Raw genomic sequence first — 22,701 nt, forward strand, 5'->3', positions numbered from 1 at the left:
GGAAAAGATGTTGCACAAAAAAAAAACCCGCTCCTCCCGAAAGGGGCAACGAGTGAGATGCTGAGAAATGCTTAACCCCCGGCATAGCCATGCACCTCTTGGGCCGATGTGCTAGAAGTTTCGAAGAGCTGCAGGGAGAACGGAACCAAAGTCCGGCAGAAGGAGTCAAGTCGCGGTGTAGGAATAAAACATTGCCCCAAACGGCCCCAACCGATCAGTCCGGTGTGCGAATTCGCGCAAGAAGGTCGCCTGGTCGTTGGAGATCGGAAACTGCACGACGCGCCACGATATATGAGCTTGGCGACATACTATATGCTCGCTTCCGCATCCCCTATCAGCAGCAGCAGCAGTAGCAGAAGCAGCAGCAACTCTCAGCGTGAGGTAGGCTCCCACCCCATTTGTTTATCTCGCTAGCGACGCTCCTAGTCGCCGACGCCGATCATGCCGATGGTTGATCGCGTGCCTTGTTCGTTCGCTCGCTCGTTCGCTCGCCCGCAGTCCGCAGTTTCGCGTTATTCGTGTTTGTGCGCTTCGATCGTGCGGTAGTGGATCAGGTGTGGTGTGTCTCGCAGGCGAACGACAAGCTGGCAAGTGTAGGGTCTTGCGGTGGCCTTCGCGAAAGTGAATCTGAAAGTACCGCTCGCCCGTACCGACCGTACGGTACTTCAAACGGACACTGGACACTGAAATTCTGGTGCTGGAGTTTGGTTAGATTAACACTTTTTGGGACGCTCCAGGTTCTGGCACGCGCCACTGCGCTCGATGTGCTCGATGTGTGATGAATACGATGGTGGGTTCGGTGTCTCGGAGATCCATTATGGTTTGTTTTGTTGTTGTTGCTGCGGACGGATGGAGCAGCATTTTCTCACCGCCAACACTGCTAAGCGATTCGATAACGTGCGTCGTGTCTGTGCATAATGCACTTGACTTCATTCTTCGTTCGTCCGAGGGCCGCGAGTGTGTAAAACGTGATGAGTGCTTGTACGGAATGTACCGTGTCGTGACGAAGCCATTGGGCTGTGGTGTGAAGTGAGGGAAGACGTTCCGTTATGCGATGGACTCGGTGCATAAAAGCTGTCTGCCTCCCCCGGGCCCCCCTCGTGGCCACCGGACCACCGCCGGACTGGTGATGCAGTGCTGGGCCACGGTTCAGTGGCGCGTTCGTTGCGTGGATCGCTCGCGTCGTCGCCACCTTCATGCCGTTCACATCATCGATACTAGGCTGTGGGAAGGAAGGGGTGACCGATTTCGACTGTTGTGCATTCGTGCACGGTGAACCGTTCCCCGATTAGCGATGTGCTATAAATTTGATTAGCAAACTGATGGTCATCCGGACCCGGCGATGGCGGAAGACGCCATCGGACTCAGGGAAAACGAGTTTCCGACATCTAATTTGCACATTCTTTTGGGGCCTGCAGGCCGAGGTTTGCCCATGGTTGTGCGTCGGCTTTTGGGTGGGGTGACCATTCGAAAGGGGGAGGATGGAAGCTGAGAATAGAATGGCGCCGGATAAGCATTGACCTGGATTCGCTACCAGCGTTCTGTGGCCTACAATTTGCCCCGTTTATGAAGAAAAAGATTTTAATTTTTTATAAAGAATGTTTAAGTGTACTCGAGCTGGAAAGCGATCATTACGAGCTTGAGCTGAAGGCTGGAAAACTGTTTTGGAAATAAGCTGTCAGCTCAGGGAGAAGCGATAAAAAATCATCAAACTGCTAATGCTTCTCGAATTAGTCAGCTCGTTCTTACTGTCAACGCGTTTCCTTCGATGGGAAGTAGGAAGGGTATGAAATCTTTCTCCTCTAGCTACTATCATGATTAGCTCATTTCACATTCAAGAATCCCTGTTCAAAATGTGTTACCATAATTGAGCAGATCATCATCACCAGAAGGAACGACAGCGCCGCGTGCTCGAATACCTAATCCAGCGACAACAAAGCACCAGCCGTGGCCACCATCACAAGCTGTTGCCTGTGCTCGCTGGCCAAGTCGACGACCGATGAAAGCCCTTTCTTACGACAACACTTTCCGCGCAGCAGTCACCGACTCGGCTGTTGACAAAATGCTAATGAGATGTTTTCGGAAGCATCCGATTTGGGTTCCATGTCGAGATTATACATGAACCCGACGATCAGAGATGGTGACAGAAGTTCCACCGAAGAAGTATTATTCGAGAGCTTCAAGTCAAACCTACTGTCGGTCACCGAAGAAGTGAAACAGAAATTCACCGAGTCTTGGTTTCGGTTCGAAAGAGCAGCCAGAGCAGCAATTGGGTGGAAAAGTTGATCCAAAACATGCCATTTTTAGCATTTACGATGCGCTACCGTTTGGCTAATGGAGACGCTCGAGCATCGCATCAATTTGAGGCCGTATCAATCGAGTTCCATATGCGTCATGACCCCGTGCCGGCGAGACACGCGAGCTAGCAGTACTGGACCGAACCGATTCCGCATCGTGTTGATCGTATCTTAATGACAGCCTGCAGAGTGCTTCTGTTGAATCCACAGGGCCAGTCTGGGCTGGTGTGGAAGATAATGGCCACCACAGCCACAGCCAATAGTTGTTTGTCCGCAAAATGACACACCAAGTCAAGTCAACCTACTGTCTGTTGGTTCGACTCGAATTCCACTCTAATCATTGACCGTAAAAAAAAGAGAGAACTAATTTGACGGCACTGGACATCTTGTCTCGGTTCGGTTACAACGGCTAAGCCAACGAAACCGTCCGCCCGCCCGTCCGATGATAGACAGTCGAAAAAAAAAGAAATCAACAGATTAGGGGGCTGTTGTGCGCGGCTGTTGATGGTGAACTTGATCTTGATGCATCACCGGGCACCGCACGAACACGAAGAGAAGAGGAGAAGTCGACGCGCTTTCCATTCGCGGCGCCACCATAGCAAGCCCGCTTCAATGTCATCTTCTCTTGAGTTGAGCTTAAGGTTGAGGGGCGCTGACTCAGAAATGTCACCAAAGATTGTCACCGGCGTGTGGTGGAGAGCGGCACCCACGCGAATCGACCAATCGGAGGTCGTTGTGTGCCGAAATCGTAATGAACTGGATGAGTGCGAATGCCCTTATCGGACCTGGTTCGTTACTGAAGTTTCGGACTGAAGCTGAAACCCCCACCGGGTACTTATAGGCAGCATGAGGTAAAGGTTGCCAACCGTTTCCGATGTACTTGCAGGTCGGGCGAAGTGCGCACGTCTCACGCCTTGGCAGCGCATCGAGCGTCGGCGTGTTCGTGGCCTCAATCAAACGCTGGGCCACGCGGCGTGAATGGAGCGCGTTCGATTTTGAGCAGCATTACCTCAACGAAACCTCAACGCAAGTTCGTGAAACATCGAGAGCTTGTTGTGGCTCGGGAAAGGAAATGAAACAGTTGGGTGAGCTGATGAGCAGTAACGCGAAGCTTCTTGTTCCAATGTCCAAGCCAAACAGTCGTAAAGAATGTCGGAACATCAGCGCAAAAGGGTGTGCCGTCGGATCAAAGATTTCCGGGTAAACTGCTCCGGGGGGTTTCTTTTTGATGCGGCGTAAAACAAGGCCAATTAGCGCACCACAGTACGTCATCAGAGCGGACGTTACCGAGCCTTCGTAGATTCCTTTCCAATTAAAATGATAAAGCAATTGAGAAGCTGGTAGCGTACGGCTCAAGAGCTCAATTGTAGACAACACTGTAAACGGAGCGATCCCGGCTGGTGTACTTCGGGAGTAAGAATTGTGCCAAAAATAGATTCGCTTCAAGGGTGTGCTCCAGACGTGGCGGTGGGAGGCAAAATGGTATTCTCTCAACCTTACTTCTTCCACCTCGTGCTGCACGCAACATCCACGGAAGACACGGAACGTCGTGCGGTAGGCAGATAAACCCAAATTATGATAATAAGCACTTAAAGCAGGAGCAACGCTTTTTTGGAATTGAAATTCAAATGAGGCCTCTACCGTTCGCTGCTTGCATGTGTTTGCTCCGTTCACTGGCCGTGTACGTGCGTAATCCAGCATCGCTTCTTTAGGACGCTCGATAAGCGCGCTTTTATTTGCGTATTTAAGCCCCTGGAACAGAAGCAACGGAAGGAGAAGAAGAAGAAGAAGCAGTATGAGGAAGAGTGGTATTTGCCGAACTGCTTCTGTAACGACAAGCACCCATCGAATCCAGTTCTTGCATTAACCTGTTCTCGCTGATCTCGATCTCATGCCCATGGCTCCTCCCCGGTGAGGCCCAACAACCTAACTACGGGAACTGCGGAAGAAGAAGAAGCTACTCCAGTAGCTCGTGTCTTAGGACAACAGCACAGCCCAGACAGAGCTGCTGTACTTTGAACCCAATTATATGCCAGATGATCGCCATCTGCAATTAAGAGTTTTCCTAAGCGGTTCCGTTGGGTATGGCACCGCCATAAAATCGCCACCGTCACCGTCGTGCCGACCTTGGCCGGTATACCGGCACCGCGCGCATGCAATTATTGTGAAGACACATGTGGATGTGGACACTTCCTTGTTCCGTCGCCGCGCAGACGCTGGGTAACGCATGAGTGATTAGAATATGTTGTTGCGTCGTGTCGATGTTGTTTTCGGTTCAGAAATTCCGAATGCGGCTCGCCAAAAACTGTTGCTGTAAACTCATAAAACATTTATGACACCCCCTTTACGGGCATCTGCATGCGGTGGCAAGATGATCGATACGTCTTCCGCCTATTGCTGCCGGCCATCGCCATTAGCATACCATGGGCACGACACAGAAAAAAGCGGGGAGGGAGTTTGAAGTGATTCCCCCCTTGACAGAATCCAGACCTAAACAACGATCGGAAGTAATGAAGCGGAGAATCATCGGCATCGTCGATGCCGAGATCCCGAAGAATAGACCGATTGCGGTCTGATAATGAAAGGAGTCTCCGGGTGGACACATCAATCATCTTTTACCTGATCCGCCCTGCCAGCATCCAGAGTCAGAGTCAAAAGTCGGCTGATGGGATGGGACACCATTTGTTGCGCCACGCCCTTGCCCCAAGGGGGTGGCCAATACTTTTCTAATCTCATCACCTTCCCGAACGCTTGACCGTAACAAATGGGATGTCATTAGAAGGATTGGCGGCGCTCCGCTGGGTGGTTCCCAAAATGGCCAGCATTCATTCTTTGGTGGACCGTTTCCCCCCCCGGGGGAGATCGGCGAGGATGAGGTTCTAACAGAATGCCTGCGGTTAGTCCCGATAATCGTGACCGAGGTTTGAGGCCGGGGCATCCAACCCGAAAAGTTGGCCAGCCAAATTACACTTTTAGACCTAAAACAGGCCACACCGTATCGCAGTTTGTGCTGAACGCTGATTTGCCCCCCGAGAATTCGTGTGCCATGGAGAGCCTCCTGACTGATTAGCAACGATCTCACACCGGCCCGGATCGGTGTTGTCGGCTGACCATCTCGTGATTCCCGGACGGTCGTCCCGGAGGTCAACCGACACGCGATGCTGTTTTGCATGGACGGTCTTTCTGATGTTCCTTGCCATTCTCCTTCCAACGAAGGTGTCGGGTGTTTGATGGTGAACCATCAATAATCCTGTGGCTCCGGTAGAAGGGGCGAAAGACCCGCATCGTCGTCGCTTCGTGACCATTGGTTACGAACGGGAACGGACATTTTTGTGTAATGTCGGCATCGGTGGTGGTCTTTCAGTCCAGCTTGGTGTGGCGTGTGGCGCCAGTCGTGCGCCACAGAAAGTGGCCCACCATCCACTCTCATATTGTTGACTGAAATGCTTTCGCCTCGTAATAAACGCCATCGATAACCGTTATATGAATGAGGGGGGAAACGGGAGAGAAAAGTTTTAATAAATCGCGCGAATTATCCACCGGGCGCCGCGAAAGCGTAAAAGACACTTCGCACCTTGGCAAGTTAGTCGTCGATTGTCGCCTTCAAGCGTTGGCTGGTTCATCTTCTCCACTGGCTGCTTCCTCGGAAGGAGGGCACGCCAACCGTGGCGCCGGTTATAAGTCGCCAAAAGTCGCCAAAAAACTAATAATTCGCACCGTCGACCGTGAATATTACTTCCATAACGAGTTCTCTTCCTTGACAGATGCTCGCGCGGGGCTTTTCGGTTGAGAAAACAACGAAAAAGTCCACATCGAGACATTCGATACAAGATGGACAAGCATGGTGCAGGTTTGCTGTCAATGTTTGATCTTTGGCAATATATCCAATACCATCGCTGGTTGTGGTTGTAACCTTCAGCTTCGCCGATTTAGCGTCGCGTTATTAATTGTTTGCTTTCGCGCGTCAGTATTCTTCTTAGTTTCGGTTGCTGCGCGTCTAATATAGGGCATCATGATGTCGAATCTAGGACGCACACAATTCGCGTGCTAAATGTGTTCTTTGGAACGGTATAGTATCCCAGGATAATGACCGGAATAAACCTATCGTCGGTTGCTCGCCAAAAAACAAATATCTAATTTGCTGATACAACAAATCCGATGACCTTCTGGTTCCATCAACGAGAGGAGGTCCCAGTGGTCCGCACAGACAGACAGACGGCGCTAATGGGCCGCTGATGGCTAAGTCTCGTGCGATGATCTCGTGACCAATGCCAGATTCCCCCCCTCCTGCGTATACCCTTGACTAGAACCCACCTTCTCCGGTGCGGTAATCGGATCCAAATCGTTGCTCCGATCGTACTCCAGCGGTAACCTTGCCGACCAGAGTATAGAATGGGGCAACGGTTTTGCAATGAGCATTCACATGACGCACTTGCGAGTGAGCGGACACTCAAGGTACGCCGGTAAACGTCGGTACACTATGGAATCGGTGAAGCCGGCCATACCACCCGGGCATTCGGCATCTGGCATCGTGCAAGTTCTATAGAAAGCGCATCGCTAAATCGCGACTCGCGGTCGGGAAAACGCACCCCAATTCACACCAGTCATCGGCCAAGTCGAACCGATCAGCCGGGGCAATTAATAAACATTTTTCTTTGGATGATAATTACGGCCCATGACTGCGGACCTTCAGTAATACACACGCGCCTGTCTTTCCCCTTGATGGCCGGTGCGGACGGACGGACAATCCTTCGCTTCGATCGACCTTAGCCAAGGCCCTCCGCGCCACGCCGTAGAGACCAGCGTGTGTTCGAGCGTGTCATTCGAAAGTAACGCCCTTTTGGGACATTGGTTTATCATAACTGCGCGTGTGGCACTCCACCAAATGCCCTCTCTAATGCGCCATCTTTTTCTTCTTTCTATTCTTTTTCGTGCAGGCCAAACGATCACAACATTAACACTGGCATCACCAAGCACCGCGGCTTAAGTTGTTGTTCCGAATTGTGCAACCGACAGACAGTGGGTAACAAACCACCAATCACCCCCGAAGTCAGCATTTATGCCACTCCTGCTTGCGTGCGTGCGTGACAGTTTCGGGAAAACCCAACATTAGCCGCGTATATGACGTGTGTTTATGGATGAGCGTTTAAGCACGGCCCAACCATCCAAGTGACTCCCGGAGACAATAGTGTTTATTCTGGGAAAAAACCGACCGAACAGCTACGGGTCCCGTGCACGCGATATGTGAGTAAAGTCCCAGGCCTGCGAGTGCCGAGTCGATGTGAAGATTGTGTGATGTGATTGCGTGCATAAAACGGGTGCAAATACAACAGGACGATCTCAATCGCTGAGTGTGGCGACTTTAAAGTGAGAAACATCACAGACTCCGCCCGTCAGACATCAGAGACACCCCGCGGTCGCTGTGCTCCCGTCCTGTGTTATCCCGTCAGTCCCGTGGATTGAACCGTTGGTGGAAAGATGCGGAAAGTTTGGCTGTTGGCGAGCGCCGTGCTGGCGTTTCTGAATTTCGTCAAGTCGCAGGAGCTGGCCAGAACGCTGTACAGTCCAAGGTAAGGTCACGCTGGTGAGCGTTTCTACGCGGTAGAAGGAAAGGAAAGTGTTCGAAACTCGTTTGTCTGATCATCGCACAAACCACAGCGACCGAGATGGTTCTTGTGGGCCTAAAACCGGACGTCCGGATCGGTTTTCTGTTCGGAATGATTACGGATGACTTCGAATCAGTTCCGCGTCGACACGAGCCGATGAGCAGTGAACGACAGGCACGCTGCAAAGCGACAAGTTACAGCTGCAAAAGGTCGGTGCACGTATCGTCATCCGTGTATCGTCGGTGCATCTCTTAGTATCCTAGTGTCAGAGGGCCTTGAAAGAGATTCACTTGAGCATCGTTCCAAACCGACGGATCATTCCGGAAGATGTGCAGAAGTGTAACAGCCATAAAGCTCAGCGACTCCGGTCGCCTTGGCCATGGCCGAGCAGACACTCTCGATAGTTTTTCGAAAACACCAAACACCCCCCAAAAACAATCAATATTGATGCCTCCACCTCACCAGCAAGCCGGACGACGATTGTGTTTCGATGATTGAGCAAATGGCGATTGCTGGCGTTGCGGTTGCGGTGAGCCGTTTGCTCAGTTCCGCCCAGCAGACCATTTTTGGCTTTTACTGACCTTTAACCAGCCAGCGACCGGCTGAGCCAGTCGCTCGGAATGGAACCCTGAGGCTGCGATGGAACCCATGTGTGCAAAGTCTGACTGTGCCCAACAGACTGACGGTGGGATCATCGTCGTCTTGTTATTGTTTGGCTTTTGTAGCTGAAGAGCCACCCAAGGAGTGTGGAACCGCTGCGTAGACAACAAACTGACACAAAAAAAAACCAATCCCTTGCATAACTGCAACTCACCAAACGCCAAACTTGCCAAACCTGCCAATGATGAATCGTTAATCGAACATTGGCGAGCGTTTCGGCACACCGGGGATTTCGGTAGCCGATCCGTCGGTCGGTGATAATGTCTACCGTTGTCGTGTTCAAGCTCCTTGAACTCTTCTGCTGCCGGTTGGCAACCTTATGGCGTTTTTGGGGAGATTCTTGTGCCTTCTTCATAATTGCCCCGTCACGAGTGTCAGCATCATCGGCATTCGAGGGAGTGATGTGACACCGTGTCACGCACAGAACTACTGTAATCTTGTAGCTGTCATGGAAGCTAGTGGTGACGACGGTTTGCTACATGCTTTGTGCTGCCCACATTCGAAAGAAGTGTTGTTGCTCTTGATTTTTCTGATGGATTCCGTTGCTTCCTGCGGCGGAAACGATGAGTTTGCAGGAACGAGGCAGTTCAGGGTAAGTCACCATCATCCGTCCAATCTGGTTTTTGTGTTTTGTTTACTCTATTCAAATAGAACACACGTTTGCATACATTGAATAATGCAACGCTGTTAGTGGCGTCTGAAGGGTTTCGAGATGAAAAAAAAATCCTGAAGGTCACTGCGGTTATCTGATGGGATCTCTGCTCGACTGCCAGCTGTTTTCAAGTACGATAAATCAAAAGGATGATCACAAGTTGCTATGCGGCATCCAACGTCAATCACTCACAATTGCAACGTTCGTGCGCTGCCACCGTGGCCATATTAGAATTGGAAATCGAACATAGCGAATCACGTGCCCGAACCATACTTGTGATTATACGGTTCGAATCGAATTGGTTTAATTAATGAATCGAATTCCATTGATGCACGCGTGAGCCGGGTGGGTCCGAACCAAACCGCCGGGTGCCCCAGCATTAACGTAGGCATGCTGCGCGAGATAAGATCAACCCCCCGGGGGGAGTGAGTATAAGGTGTTGAGGATTTACGGCATAAAAAAACGGCCGCAAACGTGCTCCATTCCTCTCCAGATCTACCAGCTGGATCACCGATGATCCTCAACTTGCGTACTTGCATTAGAATGACTTTGTGTTCCTCTCCTTCTCCTTCTCTTGCTGTGTGCCAGTCCGATTTGACTGTTTGACGGGAATTAATAATAAGTTTATCCAGCGTTTCCTCTCCTTTAAACACCACATCTTCCCGTGATTGGCCCCTTAAGGTGTTGAGAAAATGATTACACAAATAGCAGACGAGACTCTTCAAACGTTAATTATTCGTTGGACACTGCCTGCGTACAAGGCACACCAATAATAAGCAACATCTTGCTTCTGCTTGAGCACGGGTGAAGTTCTGTAGTGAGTAGTAGTGTGGATGGCAAACAGAACCCCCTTCGCTTCACTCCTCATCTCTCGAGTGCTTTTCTGAGCTCTCAGAATACTATAATGTTCGATCAAAATGCTGCCGTGCCAAATGTTCACGCAAACACGGTCCTGTTTGCAAATCACTTCGGCCAAGCATTTGTCCTCTGGCTCACGAGGGAGTTGGGAGGGTAGACTTCAACTAAAGACTCCAGTGGTCGTCGTCCACCGGTTCTGGTCTTGTTTCCTGGTACGCGGGTGGTCGAAGAAAAGATGCTCCGAGATTCTTGCTCACACCAAACCAAGCAATGACCTTCAGCGTTTCGAGCGGAAATACCGGTCGGCAGATTCTCCGCCAAACAATTTCTGCACAAAACTCCGAAAGAAAACTCCGACCACTGCGAGACATTCGACAAACAAATATTACGGGACCGGTTTTTGGTGTGAGGCGACTGATAAATTGTTTCGAAAGGTTCGAAAGGTTCGATGTGAGCGAAATGTGAGGCTTTTGAAACAGTCAGCAGCGTGAACAGGGAGCGTGCATTTGGTCGGAAATCCCAAAGTATCGGTTGCATCCACTGACTGCTGCTGCTGCTGATGCGAACAAACAACCGGTTTAGCGGATTGGGTGTGGTGATCAGATCTTAAATTATGATCCATTGACTGATACCCTAATGCACTGGTGGATTACAAACGCTGCTAATCACTTAATGATTCCCGACAGCTCCAACCATTGAACGTGTTTGTTTGTTTGTGTGGTACGCGATTATCATTTGCGATCAAAATCAATCGAAAAGAGCGCGGCATCGGGCACCAGCATCAGCGGTAGGCGTGCTGCATAATGTGCATCCATTTGCAGCATTAACAGAATGAATCGTACATTCCTGTTTTCGTAATGATACGAATTTGTTATTCGCCAAACCTCCCACACCTCCTGATCGCATGGTGGTGATTTATATCCGCTCATTGGCCGACCGCTCATTAGCTCCCACGATGCGGTATGTCCCCTGCCAGCCATCGCTCAACCTTTGGTCGCTACCGGTGAAGATTAATTACCGTCGCCACGGGTGTCACCCTGGACCGGCGATAAATCACGCACATCGGACGGGCACGACACAGTCTGCGGTCATCAACTGTTTGGCCAAAAATCCAGACGGACGGAAATGCGTTCGCAAAATGCAAAATGGCTGGCCAGGATGTTCATTTCCTCACCTCGACAGTACCGTTGACCGATCGACAGTAATTCATCTTCTTTTGTTTTTTTCACCCTGCTCCTTCCTTTCCAGATACGATAACCTGGACATTGACACCATCTTGGCCAGCAACCGGTTGGTGTCGAACTATGTTGACTGTCTGCTGAGCCGCAAACCGTGCCCACCGGAGGGCAAAGACCTGAAGCGTAAGTAGCTAGTCGGTAAAGCAGCGGTGCATCGGGTTTTTCAGTGTTGTAATAAAATATGCATTGAGATCTGTTATCTTACGTCTGTACTATGAGATTATCTGGAGAAATTAATGGAATGCGTGCGTATCAAGGTGCGGCTTATGTTTTTGGCTTTTTTGTGGCTTTGAGTTTGCTGTTGCTATTTTAAATTGAATAACATATTATTCATTTTTTTTTATTTTCTTCTAGTTAGCATAAAACTTAAATACCAGAATGATTTAATAACTTACGATAAAAAATGGGAAAACCAAAAAAAATAGAAGGTTGAAGGTAAATTTTCAGGGTGGAAAATAATCTTTGGATAACCTTCCAATCACAGTTTTGCTCAGGATATCAGCTAATCGACTAGTGTTCCAGTACGTGTTCTTCGAACCTTCCTAGTCCAATCGATCACTCTTCATGCAAACCTTTTGCAAAAGTGAATCCAAAATCGATCCAAACACCTGGGGAAAGGCATCGTGTTCGAGAGCGAGAGTTTCGAGGATAATTAGCAACTTTTCGAAAATTGGTCATTCAACCGTACCACCATCATGTGGAGTGACCAATGGGTTTTTGCAATTCTAATGCGACTGCACAAGGCTCCCAGAATGTGTGATTCAGTGTTGCGTGCCGTGCGGTGCCCGGTGGCACTTCGCACTCCGATGCTAGCGATTACATAGCTTATACCTTTTTCAACTGTTTTACTTCATTTTCTCGCTGCTGGAATCATTTTCCCACCCATCGCCACCAACCAAGCGAGGCAATGGGGTTCTCTGCATAAACCGCGACCTTCACCATTGGCGTGCGGGTGTGCGAGTTGATTTGAGGGGTGAGTTTTACGTTGAACCAGTCAGCCATCCCTTCGGTGCTCAAGACCAAAGATCACCGGGTGTGATTATCCTAATGTGTGGCTGGTCAACCAAAAGTGAGCAGGTGCGTCACCTGGCGCTCCAAAGCATACCTGCACGATGATGGCCTCCAATGGAGTCCTCGGGTCAGCCCTAGTCCTTTTACACTCATTGCAGGTACCGGACGTAACTGGTCAACCGGGTAATTTGCCCTCATTTGTCGGGTGAATGCCGATGCGGGCACGTTGCTTGACCGTTTCGGGGCCGATCCTGCTCCGTTTTGGTCATGTAGCTGTGGTGTGTGCTCTGAAAATTTTTTGAGGGGTGTTTTTTGGATCACCAAATGAACCATAATGTATGCGGGTTCGAGTTGAAGCGCTGCTAACGTTTACTTGTGCCAACCTTGATCTTGGGCCGGTTCCATTAACATTTCCAGCGTGAATCATGGTGCGTGAGCGATGGTGTACCTCAAGGACAGTCGGTGGAGAAAATACCTGAAGCGAATAGCTTTTCTGGGGACATTCTAATGCAAACAAATCAGAACCACAGTTTGGGAGAAGCGAAACCTGATAGATGGCCAACCAGCCACCCATCAAGCAGCACTTCAGACGCTGCGAAGGTCACTTTATCGCCTTTCGCTTTCAACCGGTAATAGGAACCGGCATCTTCGGTGTGGAAGCGGACCAGTAGGCCAGCAGAAGAGAGAAAGTAATCAAAACAAAACGAGAAAAAAATGGAACACCGCTAATTAGCATAAATTCCATGCGCAATGACCATCCCGCCCACCAAAACGGCTGGTCATCATCGGAAGAAGGGATTCGCTTACGCTTGGTCTCAAGGTGATTCGTCGACAAAGACAACCGACGGAATGCAATCTATCTTTCCCTTTTTGTCCGCATCCGAAAGGTCGCACGTAACGGCCGCTTTCAAGCATAATAAAGCATTCCTCTTAATGTCAGGGAGAAAGTCCGGGATGGTCCGGAATGGTTGGAGCAAAACAAACAGTGGACAAAAAATGCCAGAAAACAGGGGCAGGAATGGTGGTAGCCGGGAAGAAGAACAGCCCGGGACTCCGTCACCATCGCCAGCATACACAGGCACAAACGTTAGCTAACCAGGAAGCATTGCGATTTGCATGCGATTGGCGAGGAATTGAGGAATGTGTTTGGTTGTATTGGGAACCCGGACGTGCTGCGGTAGACAACCGGACCCGGCCAATATGTTACCGTTGTTTTAGCATACTTTCTGGACGTGGCGCAATGTGGGGCTCAACGGGATTTCGTAACCGCGACGAAAGCATCTTTTGCAAAGTTCGCCGGATCTGCTGGCGCTGGGCGTAGGAAGGTGATTTCATAATCGAGCGGTTGGAGTGCAGCATTCAATCACCGATGGACAATAGGAAAGTTTAACTTCCTGCCGGTTTCGAAGTCGAAACAAAGGCCAGTGCCAGTGGGTTCGAGCATGTATGGTGTCAAGCCAAGATATCTGGACTACATTAACAACGCTCGACCTCTTCTTGGGGTGCTATTTTCAGCGACAGCATCCCAGCGAGTATCACAGAATCACGCTCAATAGAACTAAGGTTCGCAGCAGCAAGAAAGTAGTCCACACGATGGGTGGGCCGCTAGCATCATCCGATGCGCAATACCCCCAAAGCAGAGCCAAGCAATCCGGACTGCCGGTTCCCCTTTGCTTGCGGACACCCTAGTTGTTGACAAACGTGCGACGACGACGATGACGACGACGTCGTGAACAACAGTAACTTAAAGAGAAAGTTTTGCGCGCTTCACGGACGATGCGGTGGCGATGTTGTTGCGGCTTCTGTTTATCTTGCCCGTGTCATCCGCTCGTTGTTCGTTGTTCGTGCGGTGGCCGTGGCTGTCGGAAACAGCCGGAGCACCAGCATATCGAGGAAAGGATAGCGTTTTGTAGTCTCTTGTTGGAGGTGCGTGGTCTAGACTCGGGGGTTGTGCGAATCTACGCGATGAAGGCGACGGGCAGATGATATCCTCTGGGTGTCGTTGCCTTGGGCACCTATTACTACGGTGTACCGGGATCCCCACATACATGGGTTCTGTTGGTGGTAAAACCTCTTTACATATGTAATTGGAGGTAAGCAGAATAACAAACAGTTTGGCCACCGTGTAGCGGCAAAGCGTGGAATGTAAGTGGAACATTGCGAAGGCGGGATTACGGTGACCGAGAAAATGATTTAAGGGGATTCCTCTTTACGGGGCGGGGAGCCCACGGAAACCGTACTCCTGCTACAGTTATCCTTCTTTCCATTTTGAGGGCATGAAGATTTCGATTTGTGGAATACCATATTCGACAGCTAGGACAACGTGGGCTACGAATTGTGGGATGGAGTAGTTTTCAAAGTAAAGCTCGAGAGGAATCTCGAACCTGGATTCAATTAACCAATCGAAAACGATAATATCATAAATCGAGGATTCTTGGGGGCCAGAAACATGCGTTACAATATGGCAACCTTTTATAAATTCAACGATTGAGGATTATATCCTCTTACTTGTGATTAATTTCAAGTCAAACAACTATTTGTAAGCATTTCTAGCGTGTCACAAATCCGATTACGATGAGATCACCACCGCTACACCACTAAGCCCGGTCTCCAAAGACATTCATTACAATTAACCCACCTTAACCCAATGCACCAATGGTGAGATCTAAACGCCGATAGATCAGCGCATTGTTGCGCAGTTTAGCAAGCCACGGTCCCAGCGGTGCCCCTACAACGCTTTGCTCGATCTTTGGCCTGCGATGTCACCGTGACATTCCACTGCGCCCGGTCCGCGGCATCTTGATGAATGTGAATGTAACATGTCGTGTGCAGTTTGATGGAGCTTGGAGAAGGGGAACCTGAGACAGCGTACCGGTTACCGGATGACATCGGTTTGCCGCGCTACACCGGGAAAGCTTGTCAGCTTTTCCGGGTGGAACGGATTCGATCAGCAACGATAGCGATGCCAAAGGCGGCAAGCTAGATACGGCTTTATCTCCTATTAAATGGTAATTTACGACAGTCCATACTCGCCCCTCGGGGGGGCTACACTCTGGGGATTGCGAAACGGGTTCTGTTGGCATTCGTGGCGATCCGTTCATGATGGGATGGCTCCAGGCCTGTTTGGCAGGCAGTACAAACCTTATATGCGTTTCGCCTATAGCCAGAGGGGGCATGGCATGTCTACTTCCACAGCTGCTGTAGCGTTGTGTGGATAGGAAAACACTAAACCTGCCGTATCGGGTTTACTTCAAACAGCAGCACCCAACTCAAATGCATTTTGCTGTCCTCGTTCTCTGCTCTGTGTCTCCTTTGGCTCATTTGGTGTACTCCGCACGATCGGTCTGATTAATCTGATGTACACGTCGTGAATGTAAGCGTTCGCTCCTCTCACGCCCTGCAGGACGGGTTTGGTGCAATAGAAGCAGTGTTTTCTGTCGAGATTTTAGATATCCCTGGGTCAACTGTACTGATGTTTCCGTACTCGAAGAACCGCTCTCGTAAAAGAGCTTCCGTATCGTCAATTCGGCTTGATGGTGTCCGAAATTGCTGGAACGTGTCAAATGATCCCTGGAAACCTTCGGTATCTCGTATCCTGGGCTGTGAACAGCACGGCAACATATCATTTATTCATTCCTTTGCACTCATCGCATGCACACTAACCGGAAACGCCGGGTATGAAGCATCCCGTCACATCGCTCAACCCGGGGCGGAGTGAGCTACCACATGTTGGTCCAGCTGTAAAGTGCCACACCATTACGGTGCGGGGCCGTACACAAACGCTCGTGGGATTGAGGCCGGCCCCGGGGTGGCCATCATCCACAACAGCACAAAGGGTTCCTGCGGTAAAACCCTGGCTGGTTGAAATGTTCCTTCATGTCGGGGTTTTAATGGTTCGGTAGCTTCCACCCTCCCCCTCTCCCTCTCCGGGCTCCGGATTGAAGGTATTTTGTTTCCCTTCGAGAGTACGGTTGCCACAAAGCCGCAACTGCTGGCTGGTAGATGCTGTATTCACCTTCAGCCAACTTAAAGGTTACTCATTTGATCCAGTTGTAGTTGAAGCCAAGATTAAGTCTACATCCCGTTCACTAAAAGGTCTCCTCGGGGCCTATTAGGCTGCATTCTGGCGTCATCATGGTGGCAAGAGCTACTACGATGTAAGTAGAAGGTAAAGAGAGAACGTACGACGTAAAGAGAGGAACATCTAAAAGCGATAGCGCTGTCGACTGGCTCCGACTTTCTACTGTGACCAAGCTTAATGCCAGTACCAGCGATAGCTGTTAATTGCAGCGAGCGCAATTTATGCACAATTCACGCCTTTTGCAACGCATCTTAACCCACATTCGCGCAGTTCAGCTCCATGCCCGATCGACCTAGTTTGCTGACTAGAGTGTCATCGCCCAGGCCATGGCGCCAGTAGCACGATGTACACAGATTGTGCCAGAAGTTTATAAGGGTGGATAAAAGTGAAAACATTTTACCTTTCTCTCGGACTCATCTGGCGCTGATGCCGAACCAAAGAACTGCTTGAGTTCGGAATATTGTGAAGAAAGCTTTCCACAGAAGGAAGTGCAGAATCATTAAGCAGCCGGAGCTGGGCGCTTCTTGGTGAGTTTCAGTGGGTGTGTGGGTGGGGGCACAACCCACACTCACATTCGCTTGAGGATTTGCATACCCTGCCGGATTGCAAGTCTCCCTAGCAGTTGCATTCTCTGTTCTCCATTGGCGAGCGAGCGAACAGAACCTGTTGAGCCGGTTGAGGAGAGCGTCATCGACGTACGTGCCAAACCGAGCAGCACAGGTGGAGATGATGAAGATTGAAATTTAATTTATTCCTAGCACGGGCACCGGATTTGCCAACCCATTCTCTTCTATTCCAATCGTCTGCACCCTCTTAGTAGTGTCATCAAATGCGCTTTCCTTGACCGAATAGTTCTGTGGCAGATGCATCGACGCTTCGACAGGATGAGGTTAGTTTCCTGCGTGGAATGGAGAATGAGCACACATGGTGGCCGGAAATGAATTTAAAAAATTAAGGGAAGAGCGATATTTTTGGAATTTTCGGTTTGGTTTCCATTGAAAATATCTCGCCCTATTTTTCCTTAAAGAGTCTATGTTTGTTCAAGATTTCCTTACAGAGTATATGTTTGTTCATTCCTTAAAAAGGAATTTGAGAATTCTACGCTTATAATAGCTTGCCTTGATTGTCACGCGGTCGACTCATGTATACTGGTTCCTTATGTGTCATGGATAATCACTTTAAAGCATTAGGATTATTTTAAACACTTATTAACTATTATTATTAACTGTGAGATGGTTTATGCATTAGATTGAAGTGTATATCTCTCCATCATTCTATGCTCAGGAATTGTAGATGAAGAGCCAAAGTATTAAAAGAATGCAGAATCGCATACTAAATCTTTATGTAATGGATCGCTTCACAATATGTTTAATAGCGATCAATTCGATTTAACAAAGGTTAATCACTCGAGTCACCCAAAGAATCCCAGAGTAATCTCGCTAAGGCGATTATATACAACTTAATGTCAAATAACTCCACATCCGAAGTGCTAACATTCCGCAAAAAGGGCGCCATTCATATCTCAACCCCCCCAGGAACCTTTATCTTCTCGGTAACGAATCGTGAATCTGCTCTCCAGCTTCCTTCACAAAGAAGTCACGAAGCAATTACGGAACAAATGAGGAGCAGATTGATTGTCCGGGACGTGGGCCACCAGGACGCTCGAACCGTGCTTTCAAGGACGGTATCCCACCGGCGGCCCATCTTATGAAGCATCATATTTCATGAGCATTTCCACGTTGCCGCCTCAAAAAAGTAACACAAAATCGCCATACGCATAAGGTTGTTCTTGTTGCGGGTTGGGGGTTGGGGTGAACACTTACACGCTGGAACGTTCACTGAATGGGCAGAAACTCCAAACCGGAGCACATTATTTATGGCGTCATTTATGCTGACGCCCGCTTCCCGCTTCATGCGAGACGCGTCTCAGTTACAATGCTGCATTGAAAGGCGGCGCAAAAACATTTTTTTTGCCGCTGATGCTGTTGCTGAGGCTGCTGCCGTTGTTTGTTACCTTCAATACATCATTACCTGGGATGCTATCTCACTCAACCTGGCGCTGAATGGCAATCCAGGGGGGTTTTTTGGGGGTGGTTTTTTTTCCTCGAAGGGAACACCCAAAAACCGTTTTTCCCATTCTCGAGACCACCACCAATCCCATCAACCGATGGCTCGAGGGTATACGTTCCGATTTGCACGCCCTATTCACGGCAGAAGATGCACAGCAAATTACTTTCGACACGAGGGTAACCCCCCCCAAAAACCGGCAACCATAGGAGCTAGCGAGTTTAATGAGATGATTAGAAACATGCCGGTGGGGGGATGAGGCGTAAATGGCGTTTTTGCTTCATTCTGTGCAGCAATAGTTGTTTGCTTTGTTGGTGATTGATGGAGGCTCCCAACGTGGTTTCGGCGACATTGAGGTGACCTTTTCGGGGCGGATTTATTGCCAAACTTGTTCTTTTTCTTCTTCTGCTGGACTGACACAACCCTCTCTTCACTCTTCGTTCGCAGGAATTCTACCGGAGGCGCTTCGTACCAAGTGTGCCCGCTGTTCACCGACCCAGAAGGAGAACGCACTGAAGATCATCACGCGGCTGTACTACGACTACCCGGACCAGTACCGGGCACTGCGGGAACGTTGGGATCCTTCGGGCGAGTATCATCGCCGGTTCGAGGAGTATCTCCGGGGACTGCAGTTCAACCAGATCGGTGGCAGCGGCGGCGGAGGAGGAACGGGAGGAGGAACAGGAGCTGTAGCAGGAGGCAATGGAGGCGGCGGTAACACGGTACAGACCGGTGGTAACGATAGGCCGGTAAGAAATGACCTCGATCGGCAGCCCGCCACCCAGAGCAGCAACGTACAGAGTGTAGTGATTGATCCGGCCCAGCAGCTCGGACAGCAGGCGAGCGGCACCGTGAACACGCCTACGGCCGCCATTCCCTCCTCCTTCCCACCGGCTGTTGCGCCAGCGACCGAACGACCGCGGCCACCGGCACCGGCACCGGTAGCACAAATTTTATTCCCATCCTCTACCATTAGTAGTAGTAGTAGTAGTAGTAGTAGTAGCAACAGCGAAAGCCTCCCTACTACCACCTCCACTAGTACCACCATCACCATCCTTTCTGGACCACCACAACCCCCGCGACCACCACGGGAACCATCCAGCAGCATCGGACCGGACCGCCCGGTCACCTTGCCTTCCCCTAATCCAACCGACCTCACCAACCTAACCCCTATCATTAGCCAACCGGCGATGACGACCGCGGCACTGGCACATGGCGCGGATGGCAGTCAGGCGGCCACCAGCGAGGGCCAGGGTTCGGCATCGACTACCTCCTCCGGACTAGCCGTAGTAGTACCGGTACCGGTCAATTACTATCTCAACATCACTAACGGTGGCTCGCTGACGCTTTGGATGGTGCATCTAACGGGTGACGGCTCGGGACGACGATCGGGGGTGGCCGAAGGGCACAACGGCAATGCGCCCCGGTTGCTAGGCTTAGTGGGAACAACAACCATTTAGTTTGTAACAAGCTGACGGTACGATTAATACTCGCTTTGTAGTGTATCGGTTTTATGGAAACAGGACAATGGAATACACACATACACATACAATACAGAAACATACACACCAACACACATACTGTACGAGAAGTCGATATCACCAAGACCATAACTTACTTCCGACACTGCGTTCCGACTATGCGGGAAAATGGAGCATTTCAAGTATCGTTCTCGACTTGCCGATCCAGTTGTGTTGTTCCGGTTCCGGTAGTATCGATTGGCGATATGGAAGGTATCGAATGACGGCCATTATTAGTCGGCCCTCCAGCATCGCTCTCTGGAGTGCTTCCGCTCTGCACTGAGTGAATTATGACGTTAAATCGTCCATTGAACCGAGTGGTCGTGTGTGACGCCATGGCTACGTTGACATTCGCATCGGCCGTGTCGGGAACACACATGATGCTGTTAATTATGCGTTCGATTTATCACTCCACACACATCCGAGCTTAACGCTGAGCTGAGCTTGTCAGGCGTTAAATTGGGAATTAACAGCGCGCGGTAGTTCGTGCACGGCCTGGCGAGATACGTGAATGCACCAAAAAAAAAAGGGAAAAATGGTGGTATGGTGTGATATTTTTCATTATTGAGCAGCGCAGCAGCAGTATTATTGGTGTTCGCCGACGATCGATTTTCCGTCCCATTGTTGGTGGTCTCGTTTCGAGTGGGTTTCTATTATCGAAAAGAAAAACCCTTTTCCACTGCGGTTGTCACGGGCAGCTCGTACATCATTAACTGGGCTGTTAGTCATTTAATGAGGTGGATGAAAATGCAAAAAAAACGGGAACAGCATCGGGAAAGCGGCAAAGAGTGGCTCATTGCTTCATCAAGCGGTCGATGGTCGATTGATAGTTTATCTGCACACTGTTCCGATTTCCATGGAGCCTTGTTCTACCGAATGACTGAACCTTTGCTCCACAGGTAATCTCTCTCATCGTTGAGCATGAGCATGCTCTTGTCAAGTGCTCATCAAAGATAAATCACGGAGAACATGAAGGGAACCACAACAGCGGATGCAATGCAACGTCCATTCGGTTAATTAAATTCTCGATATGAAACAAGCAATCCGTATGTTTACGTACATTATTTACTCAAGATAGCGAACGAACTGGAATAATCAAACAGGGAGAACCTACTCTGCCGAGTCAATTAAATCTCTGTGCTTCGACTGCATTCATTTCAATGCAAAAGAGGGCTGATTGAGTGGATGCGTTTCGAACAAGCTACTGTCGGTCCATGACGCACTGACCGGAACGTGTGGTCATCGGTGATAGCTTGGAGGCCTAATGAGGCCTTGGTAAGCTGGACAGGATATCGAAATGATATGATTGCAACGTTTTTCAGCCATTTTTCAATGGAAAAAATGGTCAGAACGTTTCGTTCCGAGCTGAATCGGAGTGCTTCAGGCATTCATTGATGAGATACAATAACTTAATTGTAGTCAGAATCGTTTTTCAATTGTAGAGTGAATCATGCACACCCTTACATTTCTCGAATTTCACCCCAACAAATAAACCGGATTAATTTGATCCGTTTGCCCGATTTGATATTGCAAACTCAATTACCTTCGAATCGAAGTCTTATCGAAGAGGCATTTTGTGTTAAATGCTTTTCAAGCCCACCTTCATTACTGTGTTTTTCCAAGAGAGAGGACATGCAGAGCTCAGCTTTATCAAAGGCTTTTCACCATATGGCATGGATTTTGACTGTTTAAAAAAGAATAGTGAATCGTTTTTTTTATGCTACTCTTTTCGTTATATGCTACTCTTTTCGATCTCTGAAGTTATTTCACATAGCTTTGTGTAAACTTTTTTCAAACATGTTCGTCTCGAATATGTTTCGTCGTCTCAAATCACCGTTTTTTGTAATGTTGTGCAATTCCTTCAAATAATATGACGAATACACACAATTAGATTGAGCCTTGGTATAGTTTGGAACACCGATCAGCCGGTCCTCTGTCTAGATGATGATTCAGAGCTCAAACAGCGTCTTCGCTAGTGACTACACATATCTGATTGTTTTGTATTCCAAACTCAACGCAAAACGACACGCCGAGTGACTTCCAACAACACGCTGCATGTTGACGAGAACATGGTTCGAGCGTATCTTGCGCATTTATCGAGCTTAGTCATGGTCTATCTGACTCTGTAATGATGAGACAACAGCAGAATCATCACTGTAACATGACATATTCCGCAACAAACGGGGTATAACGGGCCACGAGCGTCCTTTGGGATTGCTTGGATATGAATTCCGTGGCTGATTACACCAACATCTACCAACGCACCACCACCTTCTCTAGCAACGCACTTCTGCACGCATTTTGAGGCACATGAACGAGCATGCGACAATGAGAGCACCTCAGGCACAGTCACCATGCTCAATCACGATCCCATTTTGCACTTTCCTCTTTGCACCCACCCAAGTCAACCATTTTGATCGCACCCTCATGCAAGATTGGCATCTGCTGCAGCAGCAGCAGCAGCAATACAGAAATACTCATTTAAATACTTTTGACCCAATATTGCACCCACCCCCCGAAGGCGAATCCTCCAATTGGACAGCTTTGGCAAGGCTTACCGCTCCCAACGGTGGCCCGCCGTGTCGGCGTCGTTCAATCGCTGCAACCAAACGCAACAACACACACAGCAACTGCGCACGCTGGCATGATCCCTTCCGAGGCACCACCACAATTGGCATCCCAGGCACGGCCCGCTGGTTTGCCGTTGGCGA

The 22,701-nt window shown here is 49.5% G+C and overlaps 1 protein-coding gene across 7 annotated transcripts in view; it reads left to right on the top strand.

The window, feature by feature from the left end:
- The first annotated feature begins 234 nt into the window (after nt 1–234).
- The window catches only part of LOC126581753 (mucin-2-like), a 24,789-nt gene continuing 2,322 nt past the window's right edge, over nt 235–22,701 (top strand). For 2 of the 7 annotated variants that reach the window (XM_050245624.1, XM_050245629.1), the window contains exons 1-4: nt 235–381; nt 7,235–7,867; nt 11,322–11,434; nt 18,918–19,411. In XM_050245624.1, the coding sequence (XP_050101581.1) occupies nt 7,776–7,867; nt 11,322–11,434; nt 18,918–19,411 (699 nt within the window). In that variant the 5' untranslated portion in view covers nt 235–381; nt 7,235–7,775. The other 5 variants (XM_050245628.1, XM_050245630.1, XM_050245627.1 and 2 more) reach the window with 4 other exon arrangements.

The sequence above is a fragment of the Anopheles aquasalis genome, chromosome 2 (genome assembly GCF_943734665.1).
Source record: "Anopheles aquasalis chromosome 2, idAnoAquaMG_Q_19, whole genome shotgun sequence".
NCBI classification, from domain to species: domain Eukaryota; kingdom Metazoa; phylum Arthropoda; class Insecta; order Diptera; family Culicidae; genus Anopheles; species Anopheles aquasalis.